The sequence below is a fragment of the Staurois parvus genome, unplaced genomic scaffold (assembly GCF_062004578.1).
Source record: "Staurois parvus isolate SC_StPar_1 unplaced genomic scaffold, SC_StPar_1.0 ptg000406l, whole genome shotgun sequence".
Classification (NCBI taxonomy): domain Eukaryota; kingdom Metazoa; phylum Chordata; class Amphibia; order Anura; family Ranidae; genus Staurois; species Staurois parvus.
In genome coordinates, this window is record NW_028318202.1 from 706470 (window position 1) to 731760 (window position 25291).

General features: G+C 48.9%; 1 protein-coding gene across 3 annotated transcripts in view; it reads left to right on the plus strand.

Moving 5' to 3' along the window:
• LOC149455069 (cysteine-rich protein 2-like) overlaps positions 1 to 25291 on the plus strand; it is a 548326-nt gene that overhangs the window by 495437 nt on the left and 27598 nt on the right. For 2 of the 3 annotated variants that reach the window (XM_089686685.1, XM_089686686.1), the window contains exon 7: positions 19188 to 19245. The exons of the other annotated variant lie outside the window; for it this stretch is intronic. In XM_089686685.1, coding sequence (XP_089542811.1) covers positions 19188 to 19245 — 58 coding nt within the window. The remainder of the gene's footprint in view (positions 1 to 19187; positions 19246 to 25291) is intronic. 3 annotated transcript variants of the gene reach the window in all.

The following is a 25291-nucleotide window of genomic DNA, read 5'->3' on the forward strand; positions in this document are numbered from 1 at the left end:
TCGCTGATCGCCACCATAAGTCACTGATCGCCGCCATAAGTCCCTGATCGCCGCCATTATTAGTATAAAAAAAAAAATCCGAGTATCTTTCCTGACATTTGTAAACGCTATAACTTTCACAAAAACCAATTAATTAACACGTATTGGGTTTTTTTTTAGCAAAGACATGTCGCAGAATGCATTTTGGCTGAAATTTATGACGAAATTTGATTTTTAAATTTTTTTTTACTGGACATGTTTTATAGCAAAAAGTCCAAAATATTGTTTTTTTTTCTCAAAATTGTCAGCCTTTTTTTTTAATAGTGCAAAAAATAAAAAACGCACAGGCGATCAAATACCACCAAAAGAAAGCTCTATTTGTGTGAAAAAAGGACATAAACTTCATTTATGTACCGTATTGCATGACCGCGCAATTGTCCGTTAAACTAGCGCAGCGCTGTATAGCAAAAAAATGGCGTAACTTGCAGTATCTATACCATAGTTTGTAGACGCTATAACTAGAGATGAGCAAATTATTCAAAAATTCGATTCGACTGATTCGGCGAATTCGTGAAAAAATTTCGATTCGAGTCGAATATATTCGCTGCGAATTTAACTTATAAAAGGGTGTTTCTAGGCTTCAGAGAGCCTTTATATTAGTGCAGAACACTGTACCTTTAATTTAAATGCCCTTGGAGTCTGCTGGGGAAGAGAAATAATACTGACAGTCAGTATGACATGCAGATGAGTGCCGTCGATCTTAGAATCACCGTACACTTCACTCATTTGGGCAGTCACGGGGCCAAAACCAGAGTGTGGAGCCACAGTGTGGCGGTGGAGGCAGCAGCAATGGGAGGCCATACAGCACCCTATGACAAAAATAGAAACCACCAGCAGTGTGAGGAGACCTGAAAGTGGCACATGGCAGAGTGTGGCGATGGAGACAGCAGCAATGGGAGGCCGTACAGGGACCCATGACACACTCTGGACCTGGCAGCAGCATGAGGAGGCGGTACAGGGGCCCATGACAGATTACGGGCCTGGCAGCAGCATGAGGAGTAGGTACGGGGGCCCATGGCAGATTACGGGCCTGGCAGCAGCAATGGGAGGCCGTACAGGGACCCATGACACACTCTGGACCTGACAGCAGCATGAGGAGGCGGTACAGGGGCCCATGACAGATTACGGGCCTGGCAGCAGCATGAGGAGTCGGTACGGGGGCCCATGACACACTCTGGACCTGGCAGCAGCATGAGGAGGCGGTACAGGGGCGCATAACAGATTACGAGCCTGGCAGCAGCAACTTGGACAGGAGGACGTTCAGCTTCTGCACCGTCGGGTGCGTGCTCGCAAACTGTTGTCTCTTGGAAACGGATTCCAAGAAAGAAAGACTGCTGACGGAATCCGTGAAGAGGAGTAGCAGGAGAAGGAGCATCTGAACGAGCGGAATATGCCAACAAGCGACAACAGGGGCCCATGACAGATTACAGGCCTGGCAGCAGCATGAGGAGTCGGTACAGGGGCCCATGGCAGATTACAGGCCTGGCAGCAGCAATGGGAGGCCCGTAATCTGCCAGCACCCTATGACAAAAAATGGAACACACCAGCAGTGTGTGAGGAGACCTGAAAGTGGCACATGGCAGAGTGTGGCGATGGAGACAGCAGCAATGGGAGGCCGTACAGGGACCCATGAGAGACTCTGGACCTGGCAGCAGCATGAGGAGGCGGTACTGGGGCCCATGGCAGATTAAGGCCTGGCAGCAGCAATGGGAGGCCCGTAATCTGCCAGCACCCTATGACAAAATGGAACCCTGGGCTGGGGCAGGCAGAACCGCCGTATCTTTATCACGGTTTTCCCAGGCCACCGAATGGCGACGCTGCATATGCTGACGCAACGCTGTAGTCCCAACATGGGCCCCCTGGCCACGCTTGACTTTCTGGCCACATAGTCGACATACGGCTACGTTTACTTCCTCGGGCGGCTTGACGAAAAATTGCCACACCGCCGAGTAGGAAACTTTGCCCCCGCTACTCCTCACTGGCTGACTGCTACTTCCTCCGTGCACACCGGCACCACTACTGGCCGTGGTGGTAAGCTGCAGTGGAGCTGGTGCTCTACTCCGTGGCCGTTTGCCTCCACTGACACTGCTGCGACCCTGCTGCCTCCTGGCAGCAGCAATTGGAGGCCGTACAGGGACCCATGACACACTCTGGACCTGGCAGCAGCATGAAGAGGCGGTACAGGGGCCCATGGCAGATTACGGGCCTGGCAGCAGCAATGGGAGGCCCGTAATCTGCCAGCACCCTATGACAAAAAATGTAACACACCAGCAGTGTGAGGAGACCTGAAAGTGGCACATGGCAGAGTGTGGCGATGGAGACAGCAGCAATGGGAGGCCGTACAGGGACCCAAGAGAGACTCGGGACCTGGCAGCAGCATGAGGAGGCGGTACAGGGGCCCATGGCAGATTAGGGGCCTGGCAGCAGCAATGTAATCTGCCAGCACCCTATGACAAAAAATGGAACACACCAGCAGTGTGAGGAGACCTGAAAGTGGCACATGGCATGAGACACTGTGGACCTGGCAGCAGCATGAGGAGGCGGTACAGGGGCCCATGGCAGATTAGGGGCCTGGCAGCAGCTATGGGAGGCCCGTAATCTGCCAGCACCCTATGACAAAAAATGGAACACACCAGCAGTGTGTGAGGAGACCTGAAAGTGGCACATGGCAGAGTGTGGCAATGGAGACAGCAGCAATGGGAGGCCGTACAGGGACCCATGAGAGACTCTGGACCTGGCAGCAGCATGAGGAGGCGGTACAGGGGCCCAAGGCAGATTACGGGCCTGGCAGCAGCAATGGAAGGCCCGTAATCTGCCAGCACCCTATGACAAAAAATGGAACACAACAGCAGTGTGAGGAGACCTGAAAGTGGCACATGGCATGAGACACTGTGGACCTGGCAGCAGCATGAGGAGGCGGTACAGGGGCCCATGGAAGATTAGGGGCCTGGCAGCAGCTATGGGAGGCCCGTAATCTGCCAGCACCCTATGACAAAAAATGGAACACACCAGCAGTGTGTGAGGAGACCTGAAAGTGGCACATGGCAGAGTGTGGCGATGGAGACAGCAGCAATGGGAGGCCGTACAGGGACCCATGAGAGACTCTGGACCTGGCAGCAGCATGAGGAGGCGGTACAGGGGCCCATGGCAGATTACGGGCCTGGCAGCAGCAATGGGAGGCCCGTAATCTGCCAGCACCCTATGACAAAAAATGGAACACAACAGCAGTGTGAGGAGACCTGAAAGTGGCACATGGCATGAGACACTGTGGACCTGGCAGCAGCATGAGGAGGCGGTACAGGGGCCCATGGCAGATTAGGGGCCTGGCAGCAGCTATGGGAGGCCCGTAATCTGCCAGCACCCTATGACAAAAAATGGAACACACCAGCAGTGTGTGAGGAGACCTGAAAGTGGCACATGGCAGAGTGTGGCGATGGAGACAGCAGCAATGGGAGGCCGTACAGGGACCCATGAGAGACTCTGGACCTGGCAGCAGCATGAGGAGGCGGTACAGGGGCCCATGGCAGATTACGGGCCTGGCAGCAGCAATGGGAGGCCCGTAATCTGCCAGCACCCTATGACAAAAAATGGAACACAACAGCAGTGTGAGGAGACCTGAAAGTGGCACATGGCATGAGACACTGTGGACCTGGCAGCAGCATGAGGAGGCGGTACAGGGGCCCATGGCAGATTAGGGGCCTGGCAGCAGCTATGGGAGGCCCGTAATCTGCCAGCACCCTATGACAAAAAATGGAACACTGGTGTGAGGAGACCTGAAAGTGGCACATGGCAGAGTGTGGCGATGGAGACAGCAGCAATGGGAGGCCGTACAGGGACCCATGAGAGACTCTGGACCTGGCAGCAGCATGAGGAGGCGGTACAGGGGCCCATGGCAGATTACGGGCCTGGCAGCAGCAATGGGAGGCCCGTAATCTGCCAGCCCCCTATGACAAAAATGGAACACACCAGCAGTGTGAGGAGACCTGAAAGTGGCACATGTTTGGGGCATGATTCATGGCGGATTTAGTCAGTTGTGTCAGGAACTGGTGGTTTGAAATCCAGACTAATCCACGCCTGATTCATTTTCACAAACGTGAGTCTCTCCACACTTTGGGTGAACAGTCGTGTCCTCCGCGGAGTTACAATACCTCCTGCCGCACTAAACACACGCTCCGATGCCACGCTACTGGCCGGGCATGACAGCCTTTCAAGGGCAAATTCAGCTAGTTGGGGCCAAAGGTCAAGTTTTGTTGCCCAGTAGTCAAGGGGATTGTCTACCTCGGTTGGCAGGGTGCTGTCCAAGTAGGCCTAAGCCTGTTGTTTGAGGTCCTGCTCCAGGTCCACCTGATGCTGCTGCTGCTGCGGCTGGTTAGTAGTTTCCTCACTGCGCTGGTGAAGAAAGCTACTCAGCATCGACTGCAGACTGAGGCAGCCGCTGCTGGTGGAGCTGCCACTGCTCCTACCACCCCACCCCTCCCCTGCTGCCATGGCAGCGGAACGCGAGCGCACAGGGCCCACAGTGTCTGAGGATGGACGTTGGCGCAGAAAGGCAGAGACCAGCTGACTACATAGGTGGTTTTTATAGTACGTTATTTTGGCCTCCCTCTCAGCAGGTGTGAAAAAGGCCACCATTTTTGAACGGTAGCGAGGGTCCAACAAGGTGGACAGCCAAAAGTCATCCCTCTGTCTGATGGTTATTATTCGGCTGTCGCTACGCAAGCAAGCGAGCATGCTATGGGCCATTTGTGCCAAGGAATGCGAGGGACTCCCTGCCTCCATCTCCACAGCATACTGCCACGGTGCGTCTGGGTCCTCTGTCTCCTCCTCCTCTACCAGATGCTCCTGCTCCTCCACTCCTGTCCGCTGAGTGGAAAAACCACCCATTTCACTCAATAATTCCTGAGCACCAATGTCCTCCTCTACCTCCTCCTCTTCTTCCTGTCCTGCCCCCACAGGGGTCATGTGGCGTTGAGATCTGTGCGCCACGTCTACCGCACCCTGACCAGCCATTGTTAACAGCATTTGTTCCAGGACCTGCAACAGAGGAATGACGTCGTTCATCCCATAGTCCTGCCGACTCACGAATAGCGTGGCCTCCTCAAAGGGCCTGAGCAAGCGCAGGTGTCACGCATGAGCTGCCAATGGCTGACATCTAAGTTACACAGGGAGTACCTTTATCCGCTTGTAACATCAGGAAATCTGTGATGGCCTTTCGCTGTTCGTAAAGGCGGTCTAACATATGTAGGGTTGAATTCCACCTTGTTGCAACGTCACAGCATGAGGAGTCGGTACAGGGGCCCATGGCAGATTAGGGGCCTGGCAGCAGCTATGGGAGGCCCGTAATCTGCCAGCACCCTATGACAAAAAATGGAACACTGGTGTGAGGAGACCTGAAAGTGGCACATGGCAGAGTGTGGCGATGGAGACAGCAGCAATGGGAGGCCGTACAGGGACCCATGAGAGACTCTGGACCTGGCAGCAGCATGAGGAGGCGGTATAGGGGCCCATGGCAGATTAGGGGCCTGGCAGCAGCTATGGGAGGCCCGTAATCTGCCAGCACCCTATGACAAAAAATGGAACACTGGTGTGAGGAGACCTGAAAGTGGCACATGGCAGAGTGTGGCGATGGAGACAGCAGCAATGGGAGGCCGTACAGGGACCCATGAGAGACTCTGGACCTGGCAGCAGCATGAGGAGGCGGTATAGGGGCCCATGGCAGATTAGGGGCCTGGCAGCAGCTATGGGAGGCCCGTAATCTGCCAGCACCCTATGACAAAAAATGGAACACACCAGCAGTGTGAGGAGACCTGAAAGTGGCACATGGCATGAGACACTGTGGACCTGGCAGCAGCATGAGGAGGCGGTACAGGGGCCCATGGCAGATTAGGGGCCTGGCAGCAGCTATGGGAGGCCCGTAATCTGCCAGCACCCTATGACAAAAAATGGAACACACCAGCAGTGTGAGGAGACCTGAAAGTGGCACATGGCAGAGTGTGGCGATGGAGACAGCAGCAATGGGAGGCCGTACAGGGACCCATGAGAGACTCTGCACCTGGCAGCAGCATGAGGAGGCGGTATAGGGGCCCATGGCAGATTAGGGGCCTGGCAGCAGCTATGGGAGGCCCGTAATCTGCCAGCACCCTATGACAAAAAATGGAACACACCAGCAGTGTGAGGAGACCTGAAAGTGGCACATGGCAGAGTGTGGCGATGGAGACAGCAGCAATGGGAGGCCGTACAGGGACCCATGAGAGACTCTGGACCTGGCAGCAGCATGAAGAGGCGGTATAGGGGCCCATGGCAGATTAGGGGCCTGGCAGCAGCTATGGGAGGCCCGTAATCTGCCAGCACCCTATGACAAAAAATGGAACACACCAGCAGTGTGAGGAGACCTGAAAGTGGCACATGGCAGAGTGTGGCGATGGAGACAGCAGCAATGGGAGGCCGTACAGGGACCCATGAGAGACTCTGGACCTGGCAGCAGCATGAGGAGGCGGTATAGGGGCCCATGGCAGATTAGGGGCCTGGCAGCAGCTATGGGAGGCCCGTAATCTGCCAGCACCCTATGACAAAAAATGGAACACACCAGCAGTGTGAGGAGACCTGAAAGTGGCACATGGCATGAGACACTGTGGACCTGGCAGCAGCATGAGGAGGCGGTACAGGGGCCCATGGCAGATTAGGGGCCTGGCAGCAGCTATGGGAGGCCCGTAATCTGCCAGCACCCTATGACAAAAAATGGAACACACCAGCAGTGTGAGGAGACCTGAAAGTGGCACATGGCATGAGACACTGTGGACCTGGCAGCAGCATGAGGAGGCGGTACAGGGGCCCATGGCAGATTAGGGGCCTGGCAGCAGCTATGGGAGGCCCGTAATCTGCCAGCACCCTATGACAAAAAATGGAACACACCAGCAGTGTGAGGAGACCTGAAAGTGGCACATGGCAGAGTGTGGCGATGGAGACAGCAGCAATGGGAGGCCGTACAGGGACCCATGAGAGACTCTGGACCTGGCAGCAGCATGAGGAGGCGGTATAGGGGCCCATGGCAGATTAGGGGCCTGGCAGCAGCTATGGGAGGCCCGTAATCTGCCAGCACCCTATGACAAAAAATGGAACACACCAGCAGTGTGAGGAGACCTGAAAGTGGCACATGGTATGAGACACTGTGGACCTGGCAGCAGCATGAGGAGGCGGTACAGGGGCCCATGGCAGATTAGGGGCCTGGCAGCAGCTATGGGAGGCCCGTAATCTGCCAGCACCCTATGACAAAAAATGGAACACACCAGCAGTGTGAGGAGACCTGAAAGTGGCACATGGCAGAGTGTGGCGATGGAGACAGCAGCAATGGGAGGCCGTACAGGGACCCATGAAAGACTCTGGACCTGGCAGCAGCATGAGGAGGCGGTATAGGGGCCCATGGCAGATTAGGGGCCTGGCAGCAGCTATGGGAGGCCCGTAATCTGCCAGCACCCTATGACAAAAAATGGAACACACCAGCAGTGTGAGGAGACCTGAAAGTGGCACATGGCATTAAACACTGTGGACCTGGCAGCAGCATGAGGAGGCGGTACAGGGGCCCATGGCAGATTAGGGGCCTGGCAGCAGCTATGGGAGGCCCGTAATCTGCCAGCACCCTATGACAAAAAATGGAACACACCAGCAGTGTGAGGAGACCTGAAAGTGGCACATGGCAGAGTGTGGCGATGGAGACAGCAGCAATGGGAGGCCGTACAGGGACCCATGAGAGACTCTGGACCTGGCAGCAGCATGAGGAGGCGGTATAGGGGCCCATGGCAGATTAGGGGCCTGGCAGCAGCTATGGGAGGCCCGTAATCTGCCAGCACCCTATGACAAAAAATGGAACACACCAGCAGTGTGAGGAGACCTGAAAGTGGCACATGGCAGAGTGTGGCGATGGAGACAGCAGCAATGGGAGGCCGTACAGGGACCCATGAGAGACTCTGGACCTGGCAGCAGCATGAGGACGCGGTATAGGGGCCCATGGCAGATTAGGGGCCTGGCAGCAGCTATGGGAGGCCCGTAATCTGCCAGCACCCTATGACAAAAAATGGAACACACCAGCAGTGTGAGGAGACCTGAAAGTGGCACATGGCAGAGTGTGGCGATGGAGACAGCAGCAATGGGAGGCCGTACAGGGACCCATGAGAGACTCTGGACCTGGCAGCAGCATGAGGAGGCGGTATAGGGGCCCATGGCAGATTAGGGGCCTGGCAGCAGCTATGGGAGGCCCGTAATCTGCCAGCACCCTATGACAAAAAATGGAACACACCAGCAGTGTGAGGAGACCTGAAAGTGGCACATGGCATGAGACACTGTGGACCTGGCAGCAGCATGAGGAGGCGGTACAGGGGCCCATGGCAGATTAGGGGCCTGGCAGCAGCTATGGGAGGCCCGTAATCTGCCAGCACCCTATGACAAAAAATGGAACACACCAGCAGTGTGAGGAGACCTGAAAGTGGCACATGGCAGAGTGTGGCGATGGAGACAGCAGCAATGGGAGGCCGTACAGGGACCCATGAGAGACTCTGGACCTGGCAGCAGCATGAGGAGGCGGTATAGGGGCCCATGGCAGATTAGGGGCCTGGCAGCAGCTATGGGAGGCCCGTAATCTGCCAGCACCCTATGACAAAAAATGGAACACACCAGCAGTGTGAGGAGACCTGAAAGTGGCACATGGCATGAGACACTGTGGACCTGGCAGCAGCATGAGGAGGCGGTACAGGGGCCCATGGCAGATTAGGGGCCTGGCAGCAGCTATGGGAGGCCCGTAATCTTCCAGCACCCTATGACAAAAAATGGAACACACCAGCAGTGTGAGGAGACCTGAAAGTGGCACATGTTTGGGGCATGATTCATGGCGGATTTAGTCAGTTGTGTCAGGAACTGGTGGTTTGAAATCCAGACTAATCCACGCCTGATTCATTTTCACAAACGTGAGTCTCTCCACACTTTGGGTGGACAGTCGTGTCCTCCGCGGAGTTACAATACCTCCTGCCGCACTAAACACGCGCTCCGATGCCACGCTACTGGCCGGGCATGACAGCCTTTCAAGGGCAAATTCAGCTAGTTGGGGCCAAAGGTCAAGTTTCGTTGCCCAGTAGTCAAGGGGATTGTCTACCTCGGTTGGCAGGGTGCTGTCCAAGTAGGCCCAAGCCTGTTGTTTGAGGTCCTGCTCCAGGTCCACCTGATGCTGCTGCTGCTGCGGCTGGTTAGTAGTTTCCTCACTGCGCTGGTGAAGAAAGCTACTCATCATCGACTGCAGACTGAGGCAGCCACTGCTGGTGGAGCTGCCACTGCTCCTACCACCCCACCCCTCCCCTGCTGCCATGGCAGCGGAACGCGAGCGCACAGGGCCCACAGTGTCTGAGGATGGACGTTGGCGCAGAAAGGCAGAGACCAACTGACTACATAGGTGGTTTTTATAGTACGTTATTTTGGCCTCCCTCTCAGCAGGTGTGAAAAAGGCCACCATTTTTGAACGGTAGCGAGGGTCCAACAAGGTGGACAGCCAAAAGTCATCCCTCTGTCTGATGGTTATTATTCGGCTGTCGCTACGCAAGCAAGCGAGCATGCTATGGGCCATTTGTGCCAAGGAATGCGAGGGACTCCCTGCCTCCATCTCCACAGCATACTGCCATGGTGCGTCTGGGTCCTCTGTCTCCTCCTCCTCCTCTACCAGATGCTCCTGCTCCTCCACTCCTGTCCGCTGAGTGTAAAAAACCACCCATTTCACTCAATAATTCCTGAGCACAAATGTCCTCCTCTACCTCCTCCTCTTCTTCCTGTCCTGCCCCCACAGGGGTCATGTGGCGTTGAGATCTGTGCGCCACGTTTACCGCACCCTGACCAGCCATTGTTAACAGCATTTGTTCCAGGATGCGCAACAGAGGAATGACGTCGTTCATCCCATAGTCCTGCCGACTCACGAATAGCGTGGCCTCCTCAAAGGGCCTGAGCAAGCGGCAGGTGTCACGCATGAGCTGCCAATGGCTGACATCGAAGTTACACAGGGGAGTACCTTTATCTGCTTGTAACATCAGGAAATCGGTGATGGCCTTTCGCTGTTCGTAAAGGCGGTCTAACATGTGTAGGGTTGAATTCCACCTTGTTGCAACGTCGCAGATCAGGCGATACTGTGGAATTCCGTTCTGCCACTGCAGGTCAAGGAGGGTGTGCTTTGCGGTGTAGGAATGGCTGAAATGCATGCAAAGTTTACGTGACATTTTAAGGATGTCTTGCAGTGGGATGGTGGATTTTAGGAACCGCTTGACAACCAGATTGAACACGTGAGCCATGCACAACCTTCCTTGACGCAGAGCAGACACCATGTTCTTTCCGTTGTCGGTCAACATGGTTCCGATTTTCAGTTTGCGCGGAGACAGCCATCTGTCGATTTCTCTGTTCATTACACTCAGAAGTTCCTCCCCTGTGTGACTACGTTCGCCAAGGCATACCAGGTGCAGCACAGTGTGACACCGTTGCGCCCTGCACATGTGATATGCCGGTCGGGTAATGGGACTTGGCACGGGGGTGGCGGCTGAGGACACGGCGGAAGAAGAGGTGGTAGAGGCGGACATCTTTGCTGGACCAAGGACGTGCAAACGTGGAGGCAAAAGCGGCGTGACCTGTCCAAGTTGCTGGTGCGGCTGTGACGGCACCACGTTCACCCAGTGGGCCGTAAATGACATGTACTGTCCCTGACCGTAGTTACAGCTCCACACGTCGGCGCTGCCGTGCACTTTGGCAGAGACCGACATGCTCAAAGACTGGCCCACCATCTCTTCTACATGTGAATGCAGGGCTGGCACTGCCTTTTTGGCGAAGAAATGACGGCTTGGCACTCTCCACCGCGGCGCGGCACAAGCCATCATTTCTCGGAAAGGTGCTGAGTCCACCACTTGGAAAGGGAGGGACTGCAGCACCAGCAACTTGGACAGGAGGACGTTCAGCTTTTGCACCGTCGGGTGCGTGCTCGCAAACTGTTGTCTCTTGGAAACGGATTCCAAGAAAGACTGCTGACAGAATCCGTGAAGAGGAGTAGCAGGAGAAGGAGAATCTGAACGAGCGGAAGATGCCAACGAGCGACAACTCCCCTCAGCAGAGGTGTTGGAGCCTTGACTGGCTGATAGAGGGCGATTGACGTCGGGTGACGGAGCAAGTAACGGAGCGGGTGATGGAGCGGGGGCTGGGGCAGGCAGAACCGCCGTATCTTTATCACGGTTTTCCCAGGCCACCAAATGGCGACGCTGCATATGCTGACGCAACGCTGTAGTCCCAACATGGGCCCCCTGGCCACGCTTGATTTTCTGGCCACATAGTCGACATACGGCTACGTTTACTTCCTCGGGCGGCTTGACAAAAAATTGCCACACCGCCGAGTAGGAAACTTTGCCCCCGATACTCCTCACTGGCTGACTGCTGCTTCCTCCGTGCACACCGGCACCACTACTGGCCGTGGTGGTAGGCTGCAGTGGAGCTGGTGCTCTACTCCGTGGCCGTTTGCCTCCACTGACACTGCTGCGACCCTGCTGCCTCCTGGGCAACCCACCGACTGTTTTGCTCACTGCCAAGCTGCCACCCTCTTCTCCTGATGATGCGGAAGCAATAGCCTGATGACGACGAGGCTGCCAAGTGCGATCAGCCACATCATCATTAATTAGGGTCTCCGCCTCACTACTAGCCCCCTCGGCTGCGTGTGGGTCAGGAGACAGACCTGTCTCTAGACCGGCTACCGAGCCACTCTCCTCACCACTACTTCTTCGCCTGGCTGCTGAAGAGGCGGATGTCTCCCCCCGTTCCTGACCGCCCTCTGTTAGCTCTTCCTCACTGTACAGTGGGGCTGAGCCCACAGCATGCGATACTTCGCTTGGTGAGGGAACACCAAAGGACAGGGGCAGGTAGAGGACACGTGATTTCAGTGGGCTTGCTCCCGGGCCATGCCAACTAACGGTTGTGTCTGACGTACCCACCGACCGTTGGCTGTAGGTGTCAGAGGTGACCTGGGAAGAGGAAGACGACCGAGCCAACCAATCGATGACGGCAGGGTTGTCGGTGGAGACACGACCGCTGGATGACACCGGGAGCACTGGCCTCTGGCTGCGACTAGTGCTGCCTCGACCCCTTCCTCTGCTGCCACGTCTGCTCGCTCCTAAAACATTGCCTCCTCTGCCACTCCTCTGCATGTTGTCTGACATACTCTTTAATTAAACGATTCTGTGTCCCTGAGTAACAATTCTGTGTCTGTCCCTGAGTAACAATTCTGTGTCCCTGAGTAACAATTCTGTGTCCCTCAGTAACAATTCTGTGTCCCTGAGTAACAATTCTGTGTCCCTGAGTAACAATTCTGTGTCCCTCAGTAACAATTCTGTGTCCCTGAGTAACAATTCTGTGTCTGTCCCTGAGTAACAATTCTGTGTCTGTCCCTCAGTAACAATTCTGTGTCCCTCAGTAACAATTCTGTGTCCCTCAGTAACAATTCTGTGTCTGTCCCTGAGTAACAATTCTGTGTCTGTCCCTGAGTAACAATTCTGTGTCCCTCAGTAACAATTCTGTGTCCCTCAGTAACAATTCTGTGTACCTGAGTAACAATTCTGTGTCCCTCAGTAACAATTCTGTGTCCCTCAGTAACAATTCTGTGTCCCTCAGTAACAATCTGTGTCCCTGAGTAACAATTCTGTGTCCCTGAGTAACAATTCTGTGTCCCTGAGTAACAATTCTGTGTCCCTCAGTAACAATTCTGTGTCTATCCCTGAGTAACAATTCTGTGTCCGTCCCTGAGTAACAATTATGTGTCTGTCCCTGAGTAACAATTCTGTGTCTGTCCCTGAGTAACAATTCTGTGTCCCTCAGTAACAATTCTGTGTCCCTCAGTAACAATTCTGTGTCCCTCAGTAACAATTCTGTGTCTGTCGCTGAGTAACAATTCTGTGTCCCTCAGTAACAATTCTGTGTCCCTCAGTAACAATTCTGTGTCTGTCCCTGAGTAACAATTCTGTGTCCCTCAGTAACAATTCTGTGTCCCTGAGTAACCATTCTGTGTCCCTGAGTAACAATTCTGTGTCCCTGAGTAACAATTCTGTGTCCCTCAGTAACAATTCTGTGTCCCTCAGTAACAATTCTGTGTCTGTCCCTGAGTAACAATTCTGTGTCTGTCCCTGAGTAACATTTCTGTGTCCCTAAGTAACGTTTCTGTGGCCCTAAGTAACGGTTCTGTGGCCCTCAGTAACAAATCTGTGTCCCTCAGTAACAATTCTGTGTCTGTCCCTAAGTAACAATTCTGTGGCACTAAGTAACGTTTCTGTGGCCCTAAGTAACGTTTCTGTGGCCCTAAGTAACGGTTCTGTGTCCCTCAGTAACAATTCTGTATCCCTCAGTGTCTTCTGTAACAATTCTGTAACAATTCTGTATTCTGTGTCTGTCCCTGAGTAACAGTTCTGTGTCCCTAAGTAACAATTCTGTGTCTGTCCCTGAGTAACAATTCTGTGGCACTAAGTAACAATTCTGTGTCCCTAAGTAACGTTTCTGTGGCCCTAAGTAACGGTTCTGTGGCCCTCAGTAACAGTTCTGTGGCCCTCAGTAACAATTCTGTGTCCCTCAGTAACAATTCTGTGTCTGTCCCTGAGTAACAATTCTGTGTCCCTAAGTAACGTTTCTGTGGCCCTAAGTAACGGTTCTGTGGCCCTCAGTAACAAATCTGTGTCCCTCAGTAACAATTCTGTGTCTGTCCCTAAGTAACAATTCTGTGGCACTAAGTAACGTTTCTGTGGCCCTAAGTAACGTTTCTGTGGCCCTAAGTAACGATTCTGTGGCCCTAAGTAACGATTCTGTGGCCCTAAGTAACGTTTCTGTAGCCCTAAGTAACGTTTCTGTGGCCCTAAGTAACGTTTCTGTGGCCCTAAGTAACGGTTCTGTGTCCCTCAGTAACAATTCTGTATCCCTCAGTAACAATTCTGTGTCTGTCCCTGAGTAACAATTCTGTGTCCCTAAGTAACGTTTCTGTGGCCCTAAGTAACGGTTCTGTGGCCCTCAGTAACAATTCTGTGTCCCTCAGTAACAATTCTGTGTCTGTCCCTAAGTAACAATTCTGTGGCCCTAAGTAACGTTTCTGTGGCCCTAAGTAACGTTTCTGTGGCCCTAAGTAACGATTCTGTGGCCCTAAGTAACGTTTCTGTGGCCCTAAGTAACATTTCTGTGTCCCTAAGTAACGTTTCTGTGGCCCTAAGTAACGATTCTGTGGCCCTAAGTAACGTTTCTGTGTCCCTAAGTAACGTTTCTGTGTCCCTAAGTAAAGTTTCTGTGGCCCTAAGTAACGTTTCTGTGGCCCTAAGTAACGTTTCTGTGGCCCTAAGTAACGTTTCTGTGTCCCTAACTAACGTTTCTGTGTCCCTAAGTAACGTTTCTCTGTCCCTAACTCTCTCCCTGAATACAGCCAGGTCTGCCTCTGTTGAATGACTGGAGGCAAATGGAGAATTCTAAAATGGCCGCCATTTATAGCTCGACCATTACACAGTGCTGGCTGGCTGGCTGCTGATTGGCTAATGCGATCACATGTCATGAATAAATGCATTATGGGTCAGCGTGCCTTGTCTGCGCGCCTTCCCAGACATCCCCGCTCCGTCGCCGCACATGTCGCCGCCATTTTAGGAAAAATTTCGATTCGCGCATCCGAAGTCTGCTAATTTTCGGATTCGGCGCGAATCGAAATTTTCCTAATATTCGAAACGAATTCCACTTCGCCTACTTCGATTCGCTCATCTCTAGCTATAACTTTCACACAAAGCAATCAATATACACTTATTGAGATTTTTTTTTACCAAAAATGTAGCAGAATACATTTTGGCCTAAATTTATAACTAACTTTGAGTTTACTATATATTTTTTATAGCTGAAAGTAAAAAGTAGTTTTTCTTCAAAATTTTTGGTCTTTTTTTGTTTATAGCGTGAAAAATAAAAAGAGCACAGGTGATCAAATACCACCAAAAGAAAGCTCTATTTGTGTGAAAAAAAGGATGTAAATTTCGTTTGGGTGCAGCATTGCATGACTGAGCATTGAATTAGTGCAGCGCTGAGTAGCAAAAAAAGGCCTGGTCATTAAGGGGGGTAAATCCTCAGGAGGGCAAGTGGTTAAGTTATTACCTTTTATACTACTAGCCCCTCCCTCTTAGATTATAAACTCCAAGTAGCAGGGGCCTCCTAGCCCTCTTGTATTAATCTGTATTGTTACTGTATTGTCTCCCGTTATATTGTAAAGCGCTGAGCAAACTGTTGGTGCTATATAAATCCTGTATAATAATAATTGATAAACACTAGTGATATATTTCAGATGACAGTGTTAATCTCAATCTCCTCATTTGAGCCACAAGGAGTGAGGGAATTGAGGGTATAAATCCAAAATGTTTATCTCTTACAGAGCCTTTTGAAAAGTTCAGCGAGAGGGAAATGTGCAGGTATAGATTTGATCACTCACACCTTCAGTCCAGTAGATGATTTGTGTACCACCCGAGTAGACACTTTCTACTTCTTGGGAGCAAATTTTGGTTTGCTTACCTCTTTCACGAATTCAGAGAAAGTGAGAGTTGCTTGTGGTCCTTTGAGTAATAGTTTAAGCACAATTGGATGGTTGTGTTGGTTGGATGGAATTTGTCAGCATCCCGGAGATTGATTGAGAATCTAGAAGAATTTTATCCACTTAAGTAATGCATTCAGAAAGTCTCATCAGTCATGCTGATGAGTGTACTCGAACCTATACAAAAGGTCTGGAAGTTTCTCCATTTGGCCAAACACAGCATATAAAGCATCAATATACTGTAGACCAGGCCTTGAAATTTCTGCTCGCCAATGGCAAGTGGAAATTATGGTGGGGGCGAGTGTGTGCCCCAAGGCCGTCTTGCTGAGCAGGCTCGGAGCTCAGACCGGATATGTCATTGTCACTGGGAGCCGTCAGACTGCTCAATAGCTGACCGCAGTGAAAGCAAAGGAAGGAGTGTGTGCTGTGCTCTCTGCCTCCCCTTAGAGTGCAGTACCCAGCTCTGTGAGTGAACAACGAAGTACTGCAACTTTTTATAGGGGGTGTGTGTGTGTGTGTGTACATGTGTGTGTGTTTGTGTGTCTGTGTATGCATGTACATGTGTCTTTGTGTATGTACATGTGTGTATCTGTACATGTGTCTGTATGTGTGTGTGTGTACATGTGTCTCTGTGCGTGTGTGTGTGTGTGTACATGTTTCTATGTGTGTATGTGTGTGTAAAGGTGTCTCTGTTTGTGTGTTTGTTGTTGGCGAGTAACTCTTAAGGCCTGGCTAGTAGCTCAGGACTTGAAATTTTAAGCCCTGTAGACCATTGCTATACAATCCTGCTTTCCCATCCTCAGACTGCCAATCACTTCAGCTGCGGGCCCTCTAAGACTTTTACTTAGTCTCTGTCTCTTAACTACTTGGGGGACATCCTATTCTTCCACAATCTGAGTCACCTGATCCATCCAGGCTTCAAACTCTTCCTCTCCCTCTGGGATCAAAATCCCCCCCCCCCACCCCAGAAAAAACAAAGCTCTTCTGATATCCTTGACTGACAGAAGCAGAGCTATTCTGTATTATGTTCTCTCTTAGCTTACTCATTTCTGTGTAGAATGAGACAGGGGGAAATCCAAATAGGGGTGGGTCAGCATCTACTGATACTGGATTTTTAGCTCTTGCTTTTGGGTGATCCCTCAATGATTCACCTGTGGACAGCAAAGGGATCACTCAGGCCTCAACCCCTACAACAAAACTTATGCTGTTCATTTGGAAGAAGGCTTAGATGGTAAATCCTCAGTTAATACATAAAAGCAAAACACTGCTAAAATGGAAATAACCAAATAGCAACAGTTAACAGATTATATGGTCACAAATGGTACATTGTAACTATGTAACTGCAACACCAGTAGCAAGAGGGGGAAGAAAAGGCTTGTTGGCTTAACAGCTCCCTCTGGGCCACCGGCATCACAATAGGGAATGCAAAGAATTAAAAAAAATTATATATATATATATATATATATATATATATATATATATATATATATATATGCATACTGTGTATATATATATATATACTGTATATATATATATATATATATATATGTATATATATAAAATACTCTGGCATAAATGGGTATATGCACCCTAATTTGAATAACAATGTCTTAGATGCAAAGAGGTCCCTTTAACTAGAAAAAGTAACTTGAGTCCTGAGATATTTAACATTCCTTCTGTAAAAGTAGCTGTTGGCTTCTGCTAGCAATGGTGAGGCCCATATACAGTAGTGAGTAATGGTAGCTCAATAAAGATAACAGATGTGGTAAATGCTCAAAGCAAAGATCTCTTGGTACTGAGGTGTAAAGGTGTCTGCATGCAGTGTCTCTAGAGTGTTGTCAGAGAGAGATTTGGCATTCGCCCACTCACCAAACCTATGGATAACCTCTAGGAAGAGGGTTCTTGCACAGGCTCTTGGCTGGTAGCACAGAAGTGCAGAGTTACCTCCTGACAGCCTGTCAGCACAGCAAGCCGAGATGACTGGATGAAGACTGGATAGTGACAGTCCCGAAGTTGGTCCCAATGTGGTGATCGGTGTTCTCGGTGTGCTGAACTTGTATGCAGAGTCCCGCAGCAGTAGGCCAGCAATCTGTCTCTGGAGGAGACCTGCAGTCCCTCTGTGTTCAGCTGTGAATCTCTCACCAAGAGAGCCAGCCAGTTCCTTGCTGTAGAATATAGCTGCTCTCCCAGCAACCCTCTGGTTCCCCAGCTCTCTGGTAGTTGTAATAAACAGAAAAAACTAGTTGGTGCACTGGCCTGTTATATTACAACAGATGGGGGATGTTACAAAGTCACTGTCCAAAGTTTTGGGTGCTGCAGCTCTCTGGAATCTCCACTGGGGGAGTGGGAACAAGCCTGAAACAATCCAAAAGGTAGAAAGTGCACGACCGCCCTAGTGTGATACAGTTTTATTGAGATCGCGATCACGATTTTCCAAAATGCGCACACATTTCCAAGATAATATACAGCATGTCTGTGCTTAAACGTTGTCTCCTATGTGATCCCTGTAAGATCCGAGGCATCTGGATTGTCCGCTGTTGGCCAAAGACTGCACTGGGTGCGCTATGACAGGACACCGGCATACCCTCCCCATTATGCATGTGCTGAGTCCAGCCGGCGGCACGCTCTGCTGATGACCAATGGCTGTTGGCCAACAGCGATCCATCCAGAGGCATCAGATCTTACAGGGATCATGCAGGAGACCACTTTTAAGCACAGACACGCCGTATATCATCTGGGAAATGTGAGTGCATTTTGGAAAAGTTTTTAATCGCTATCCTAATAAAGCCATGTCACACTAGGGTGGCTGTGTGCTCTCTTCCTTTTGTATTGTCTCTGGTAGTTGTAGTTCAGTCAGCACTCAGGAATACAGTGTGTGTTGGCTACAAGACTACAGGCCCCAGGATCCACTGCTGTCAGAAGAACTGCATCCACTCTACTAACAGGAAGTAATGTAGCAGTTCCAGTTCTGGGCACAAGGGGGAAAAAGGATTAACCATAGTTTCATCTGCAAATGTTCCTGAATGGCATAATGACAAAGCCAGCATCTGCCTAGTTTCAGACTTCTACTATGCCAGTGACATTACTGATTGAATTGGATTATTAATGTGCTAGATTGTGTTTACTGATTGTCAGTTCATCATACTGTAAAGCTAGGATATATACAAATTATTTTCATTCAATCTGTGGGCTTTTACAGTGCAGATGGAGGAATCCACTGCTGCGGCTACTGTATTTTGACAGCCACAGAGAGCGCCTGTCAGAATACCCGAACAGCAGTCTAGTTGACAATTTTATACCTAACTCCTTTGATTGTTCAGTAGAGAGATGTCTGGCAGGTGGTGGCTCACAGGACCAGTTCCTCAGGAAATTCATACAGTGTATAACCAACTAAAACAATCAGTTTGTAATGTTTATATGAAACTGTGAATCTATTACAATGTCTTCTTACTAGATTTCTATCAAAACAGAATAATATGGAATATTATTTAAGTGTATTCTCAGTATTTAAATGTATATCTATAATTTAACTTTCATTTTATTTTGTTCATCTCTACAGCATGATGGCCAACCATACTGTCATAAGCCTTGCTATGGGATCCTTTTTGGACTAAAAGGTTTGTTTTACCTTGGAAAAAAACTACACAAAGAGAGGGTATTAAATTTAAATATTCTAAATTCATGTACTATACAGACTGTGAGTAAGGAATCCAGCATAAGGCCTATGTATTTAAAATTCTCAGAAACTGTGGAACTTTGTCCTTCGTGTCAAAAGGGTACAAATTTGAAGTTACATTTTAAAGGGTGAGTTCACCTTTTGGAACATGTTACATGTACCCACAGTTGATCTAGAGGAAACAAAAAAACCCAAATAAAGCATGATCCAATTTGCTCCAGCAGGAGAAAAAAAAAACCTTCTTTATCCCCCAAGAGGCAACAGAACAGAACTGGGAATTCTTCAAAAAGACTGTATGTGAACACACTGCAAAATATATTCCCATGGACAAAAAGTTTGAAAGGTTAAAAATAACAGGCTCACAGCCAAAGTTAAAAAAGCTATAAATAATTAGAAAAGAGCTTTTAAAAAATATACAAATTAAGGAACACTATCATAATTTAAATGTTACAAGGAATATAACAGAACATGTAAAAAAGAAATCAAGGACTGAACATCCAAAATGTTCCAGCTCATGCAGCCTCTTTCTGTGACCCACTCCTCCACTGTGAATGTAGGTTGGGGATCTTCTGCCTGCTCCCGCTGTCAGAATTCAAAAAGTGCGGCCGTGCAGGGCTCTGCCCACACAGCCATATCATTAATTTACAGTTTCATGTGAGTAAACTACAAGTACTGTCAGCCACCATGGCAGATGGCTTATAGTTCTAAATTGCGAATAGCTCTGAACTGCGTGGGCACTGATGAGTGCCCTTGTAGTTCATTCACAAACCCTACAGCTTTCAAACTGACAGCCCATATGGAGGTATCCACTAATCAATTTTGTGCAAAAATGTGTGCATTTATTATTTTTCTTAAAATTTTAACTTAGCCTTTAAGAGATTGCCTTCTGTGAATCAGCCAAGGTATTATCTTGAAGTGCAACTGTTGGCAAAATAAAAAATAACATATATGCCACAGTCTTTCACTAGCATTAACAAAGCATCTTTTTTTTTCATCTTGAAAACACCAAAATCCAATGCACTGTAATATGGATATGTGCATAGAGTATGCAGTTCTCTATCTTATCATCTGGATACATACTATAGTAGGAATAACCCTTGGGATCACCTATGCATATAGGTTGCAGGAGTTGTATTATCACCAAAATATGTACACACCCACAAGGAGGTGCAGATAGTCCAATGCAAATTAAAATATACTAACACTAAACTGCAGAAACTACTGCCCAAAAGCCAGGAGAGGGAACTCCATTTGTGTATGGAATCAAAAAGAGGGGAAGGGGAAGGACACACAGAACCACAAATACTGTAGTATATTATGGAAATGAAAATCTGTTCCTAACTTCCCATGGATTAAATAGGCAGTACCACATCCCAAAATGCTATATGTAAAGGAACCACAAGGGGAAAATGGGGAAATAGGGACTTTAGGGTACCAAAGTATAGGAAAAAAGTAGTATAAAAAAAAATACAAATTGTATTTATACAAAATGATAAAAAAAAGCCTCCAAAGGCTAACATACCCCAACACATACGTATTATATTAAAGGCATACAGGAGAAAAATGTTACATGCTGTGTATACAATATTGATGTCATATACATGTATTGCTTCAATATCAAATGGCAATATGTTTTAACTTGTAATGCTTCTTCAAGGGGTTATCAATTATTTCTCTGAAATCAAGCCTGAAATAAATACAAACAACCAAATAACACACAGAAAGAGCAATGCAGACACAAATTACAATAAACAAGGGGAAGTAACATATCATTGATACCTCCAATTCTCAATGTCTTGTACAAAAGCTCTAAGGCAGAGTGTGGTTAGAGGTTTTCAAGGGGGACCCCTCCAAAAGTTCACAGATAGCACAAGGGATAGCTATAATCCTTCAGGGAATATATAAGATCTAATCAGAGTGATACAACAAAAGGTGAAAAATGCAACAATGCAAAAAAAAAAATGATATATACACACATTATTAATCAAATATAAGAGTGCGCTAAACAAACATATACAATGTCCATACATCAAATATGTGAAAGTCCAAAAACTCATGTGACAAATATAACAAACTTTGTGAACAATCCACCACCAAATCAATCAAATGCACTCACCAGAGCTAAGTGCTGATCAAATTATAGACCAGCCTTAGCGCTTTTGCTCTGGGAGCGTAGACACCAGCAACCTCCAGACTTTCGATGTAATATTCTGCAGTATTAGAATCCAGCTGATAGACACCTTTCTACATTATAGGCAGGTAATGAGGAGGAATACTCTGCAGCCACTCTTCCATGAGTGGACAATCACCACAGCTCTATATATATCGGGACCACATTAAAAAATAAAGAAGAATATAATGGTGCAGCATGTTTAACCAGCATCTATTTATTAAAGTTTAAAATTCACTCACAAGTGAGGTGTCTAGCTGACACCGGCATCAATCGCATAGGCAAAGAAGGAATCACCGCTCCGTCTACTCAGCTATCACTCGACATTAGCAGGGAACATCCTGACATCAGCATCCGACAGACCACGCCAAACGCGGTACCGCCCCATGAAGACGTTGTGGTGACGAAACGCATAGGTCGTGGTCTGTCGGATGCTGATGTCAGGACGTTCCCTGCTAATATCGATGTCACTTGGTGATGTAAGGGTTGGATGCAGCTGCTCGGCCATGGAAACCATTCCATGAAGCTCTCTACACACTGTTGTTGTACTAATCTGAAGGCCAAATGAAGTTTGGAGGTCCTTAGCTATTGACTCTGCAGACAGTTTGCGACTCTGCGCACTTCAGCATGCTCTGACCTTGCTCTGTCATTTTATGTGGCCTACCACTTTGTGGCTGAATTGTTGTTGTTCCCAGTTGCTTCCACTTTGTTATAATACCACTAACAGTTGACTGTGGAATATTTAGTAGGAAGGAAATTTCACGAATTGTCTTATTGCACAGGTTGCAAACTATCACGGTACCACGCTTGACTTCACTGAGCTCCTGAGAGCAACCCATTCTTTCACAAATGTTTGTAGAAGTAGTCTGCATGCCTAGGTGCTTGATTTCATACACTTGTGACCATGGATGTGATTGGAACACCTGAATCCAATGATTTGGAGGGGTGTCCCAACACTTTTGGCAATATATTGTCTATAGATAAACAATAAGATTATAAATGCCCTAATCATAGTTAAGGGTAATCATCTGAAGCCGCAAATGGCAAAACTCTAAGACTTACATCAACAATGAGAGTAATGTACTTATCAGCCATATGCAAGTTAAATCAATTCAGCCTTTGGATCCAGTGGAGGTCCGGCTCGGGGACATTGAGATTGCAGGTGCCTGCAAGAACCCCAAGACAGATAAAAGTCCTTATTTAGAAAAATAATGTAGCACTACCCCCTTATGGATTGCTGATGAATTTGGGTCCCCTTATAGTTCTGCACAGAAACAGAAAACAGTCCTTGAGCATTTGTTTTGTTATTTTATTGAGGGGATTAGAAATTGGATAGGGTAAGGGGGGTATAGATTGCCCAAGGGAACTGATATCTGAGGACAACTTCCTGAACTATTCAAAAGCTTCTCTTCTTTAGCAACACAGTCTCTAGTGTAGCCCTAGCCAGCAGCTCCTAGTTGTACCACTCCAGAATCTAGATTAACTCCTCTTCACCCAGCAACCTGAAGACTTTCTTCTTGAGCAGGAGATCTGGCTCCTGTTCCTTTAAATAAGGTGCACAGTCACTAGCAGGGGGCTAATCCGGTTTCCCACCAGAGTACTCCTTCCCATATCTTCCCAGGGGGTGCAGATACTCACTCAAATCCTCCCCTGTACAGCTTGCTGGATGGCTGCTGCTATCAGTCCTATCAGCTGGGTTGCTCCTTCGCTGCCATGCAAGTGGTCCTCTTTCAGGGTACCAGTGAATCCCAAGTTTTCCTCTTTTCCAGCTCCAGGCTCACTGGAAGGCCCCATTTCACTAGGCCTCCTGGCAGCCTTCCATCTCCAGCTTCACATCTTCCTGCTCCACACTCCTCTCCCACCTCCACACTTCTGCTACTGAGCAGGCTCTTACACTTTTAAGGGAGTCCCAGCCCCTTGCCAAGCCTTTTGTTGGGGATTGGTTGAGGTCCCTCAAGAATGCAGCCAGCTACTCCTCAAATCCATCCACTGCCTTCAAGGCCCTCCTCCAAAAGCCTCAGAGCAAGGTGAAATTCCAGAGGGGCTGGCCTCTCAGCCCTGACCACAATTTGACCCCTCTGGGTTTCACACCTGAGCTGCTAACCAGCTCCTGACAAACCATTAGGGTCTAGCTCTCTCTAGCTGCACTAAGAGGTTGCTACAATAATAATAGCAGGTAAGAAAAGGGAATCTTTTAAGACCACGATATCCATATACAATATATACATTGTACATATACAGTATGTACTTTGGTCTTCCTCTCCCATTCAGAATCCTCCTTTTTTACATTTAGAATGGAGATATCCTTCTTAGTCTCACTCATGATTACATCCGACATTTTATTTATCCATCTGTAATATGTCTCCTTAATACAAATCCACTAGTTCCCCTTTTAACTTTCCCTGTTCTTCAATTTTGATAAAATGTAATTTTGTTTCTTTAATCTTCTGTTTTTGTCACCCGATTTAGTCTAGTCAATGTTTATGATGTCCACTCTGTTTTTTGTTTTCATGCTGTCATTCATTTCTAGAGAGAGCATAGTAGGGGACCTAGGTGCCATTCATACAAGTCTTCCCCTCTCCCTATTGGTCATTGATTTGCATACAGCCTGCCCAGGCCCGTTATACTCATGTATCCCTGGCTCCGCTCTTGGTTCGAGGTTGATGGTGTGCTCTATGCTGGCTCCTGCCAAAGTTCCTAGTTATCACCACTTCCTGCTCTGGCTCTACGATCTCCAGCAGCGCTTCCACTGCGTATTCTGCATATACAGCCCAGCTGTTTCCAGGTGTCCCTCTGCTCTACCCGGCCACTGCCCAGCCAAGCTCTACAGATACCAGAGGACTAGTAATGTGTTTATGATTTTATACAATGTGAGTGCAAATTTTACTTCTTTTTATTGTTTCAAGTGAATTCATACTTACTGTAGATGGCGGTGTCCACTGTTTCTTTTGTTTTGACAGTGCAAGTGTTAATATCCTAAACTCACACAAATGAGGTTCGGCATTTCAAGTGGACACATTCAATTTGGGACTTAGCACATACTTTTACTACTCCATACACACCTTGTGTGTTTTTTGTTTTGCATTGGGACTTGCAAGGCACTCACCCATGTTGAGGGCCTGGAATGGTTTGGGGGGCTCTCAAACATGTAATGTGTATCGCACAGGGGCGGACTGACCATTTGGAAACTCGGGCACTGTCCGAGGGCCCAGGGTCAGTAGGGGACCCCATGAGATGCGCAAGGTACCTTTTTAATAGGCTTTTTTGAGTTTGGGCAAGGACACAGGGGCCCCATGATCCCCTATTGCCCGGGGGCCCCATGATTTCTCAGTCTGCCCCTGGTATCACAACTGGCTTCTTCATGTGTGGATGCCCCCGATGCATGCGTTTGCATTCATACGTGCATATATGTGGGTAGGGGAGCCTCAAAAATTTTGGGGAAGGATTTTATTTGCTTGGGTGTAGACACGGAGGAACTGACAGGGAGATCTGGAAGTGATGTCAAACATTGATTCAAGGTCACCAACAAGAAAGGGAGGAGCGCGGACGTGTGTCCACTCAGCAACCCCCCCCCACCTGCTGGCACCCGAAGTGGGCAAGCAGAGCTGGGGATACATGGCATGCATGGGGGGGAGCATGTTATCGGGGGGGTGTGGAAGCAATCTTGTGGCAGCGCAGCCGTCAGATTACATCTGACAGGCAGGAGACTGCTTGTCAGAAATACACACAATCCAATGTGTGTAAAACCTCCCACTGTCAAGTCTATACAATGTATATGATGCCCAACCCCATTCTATTTTTTTACACACCCTTGTCT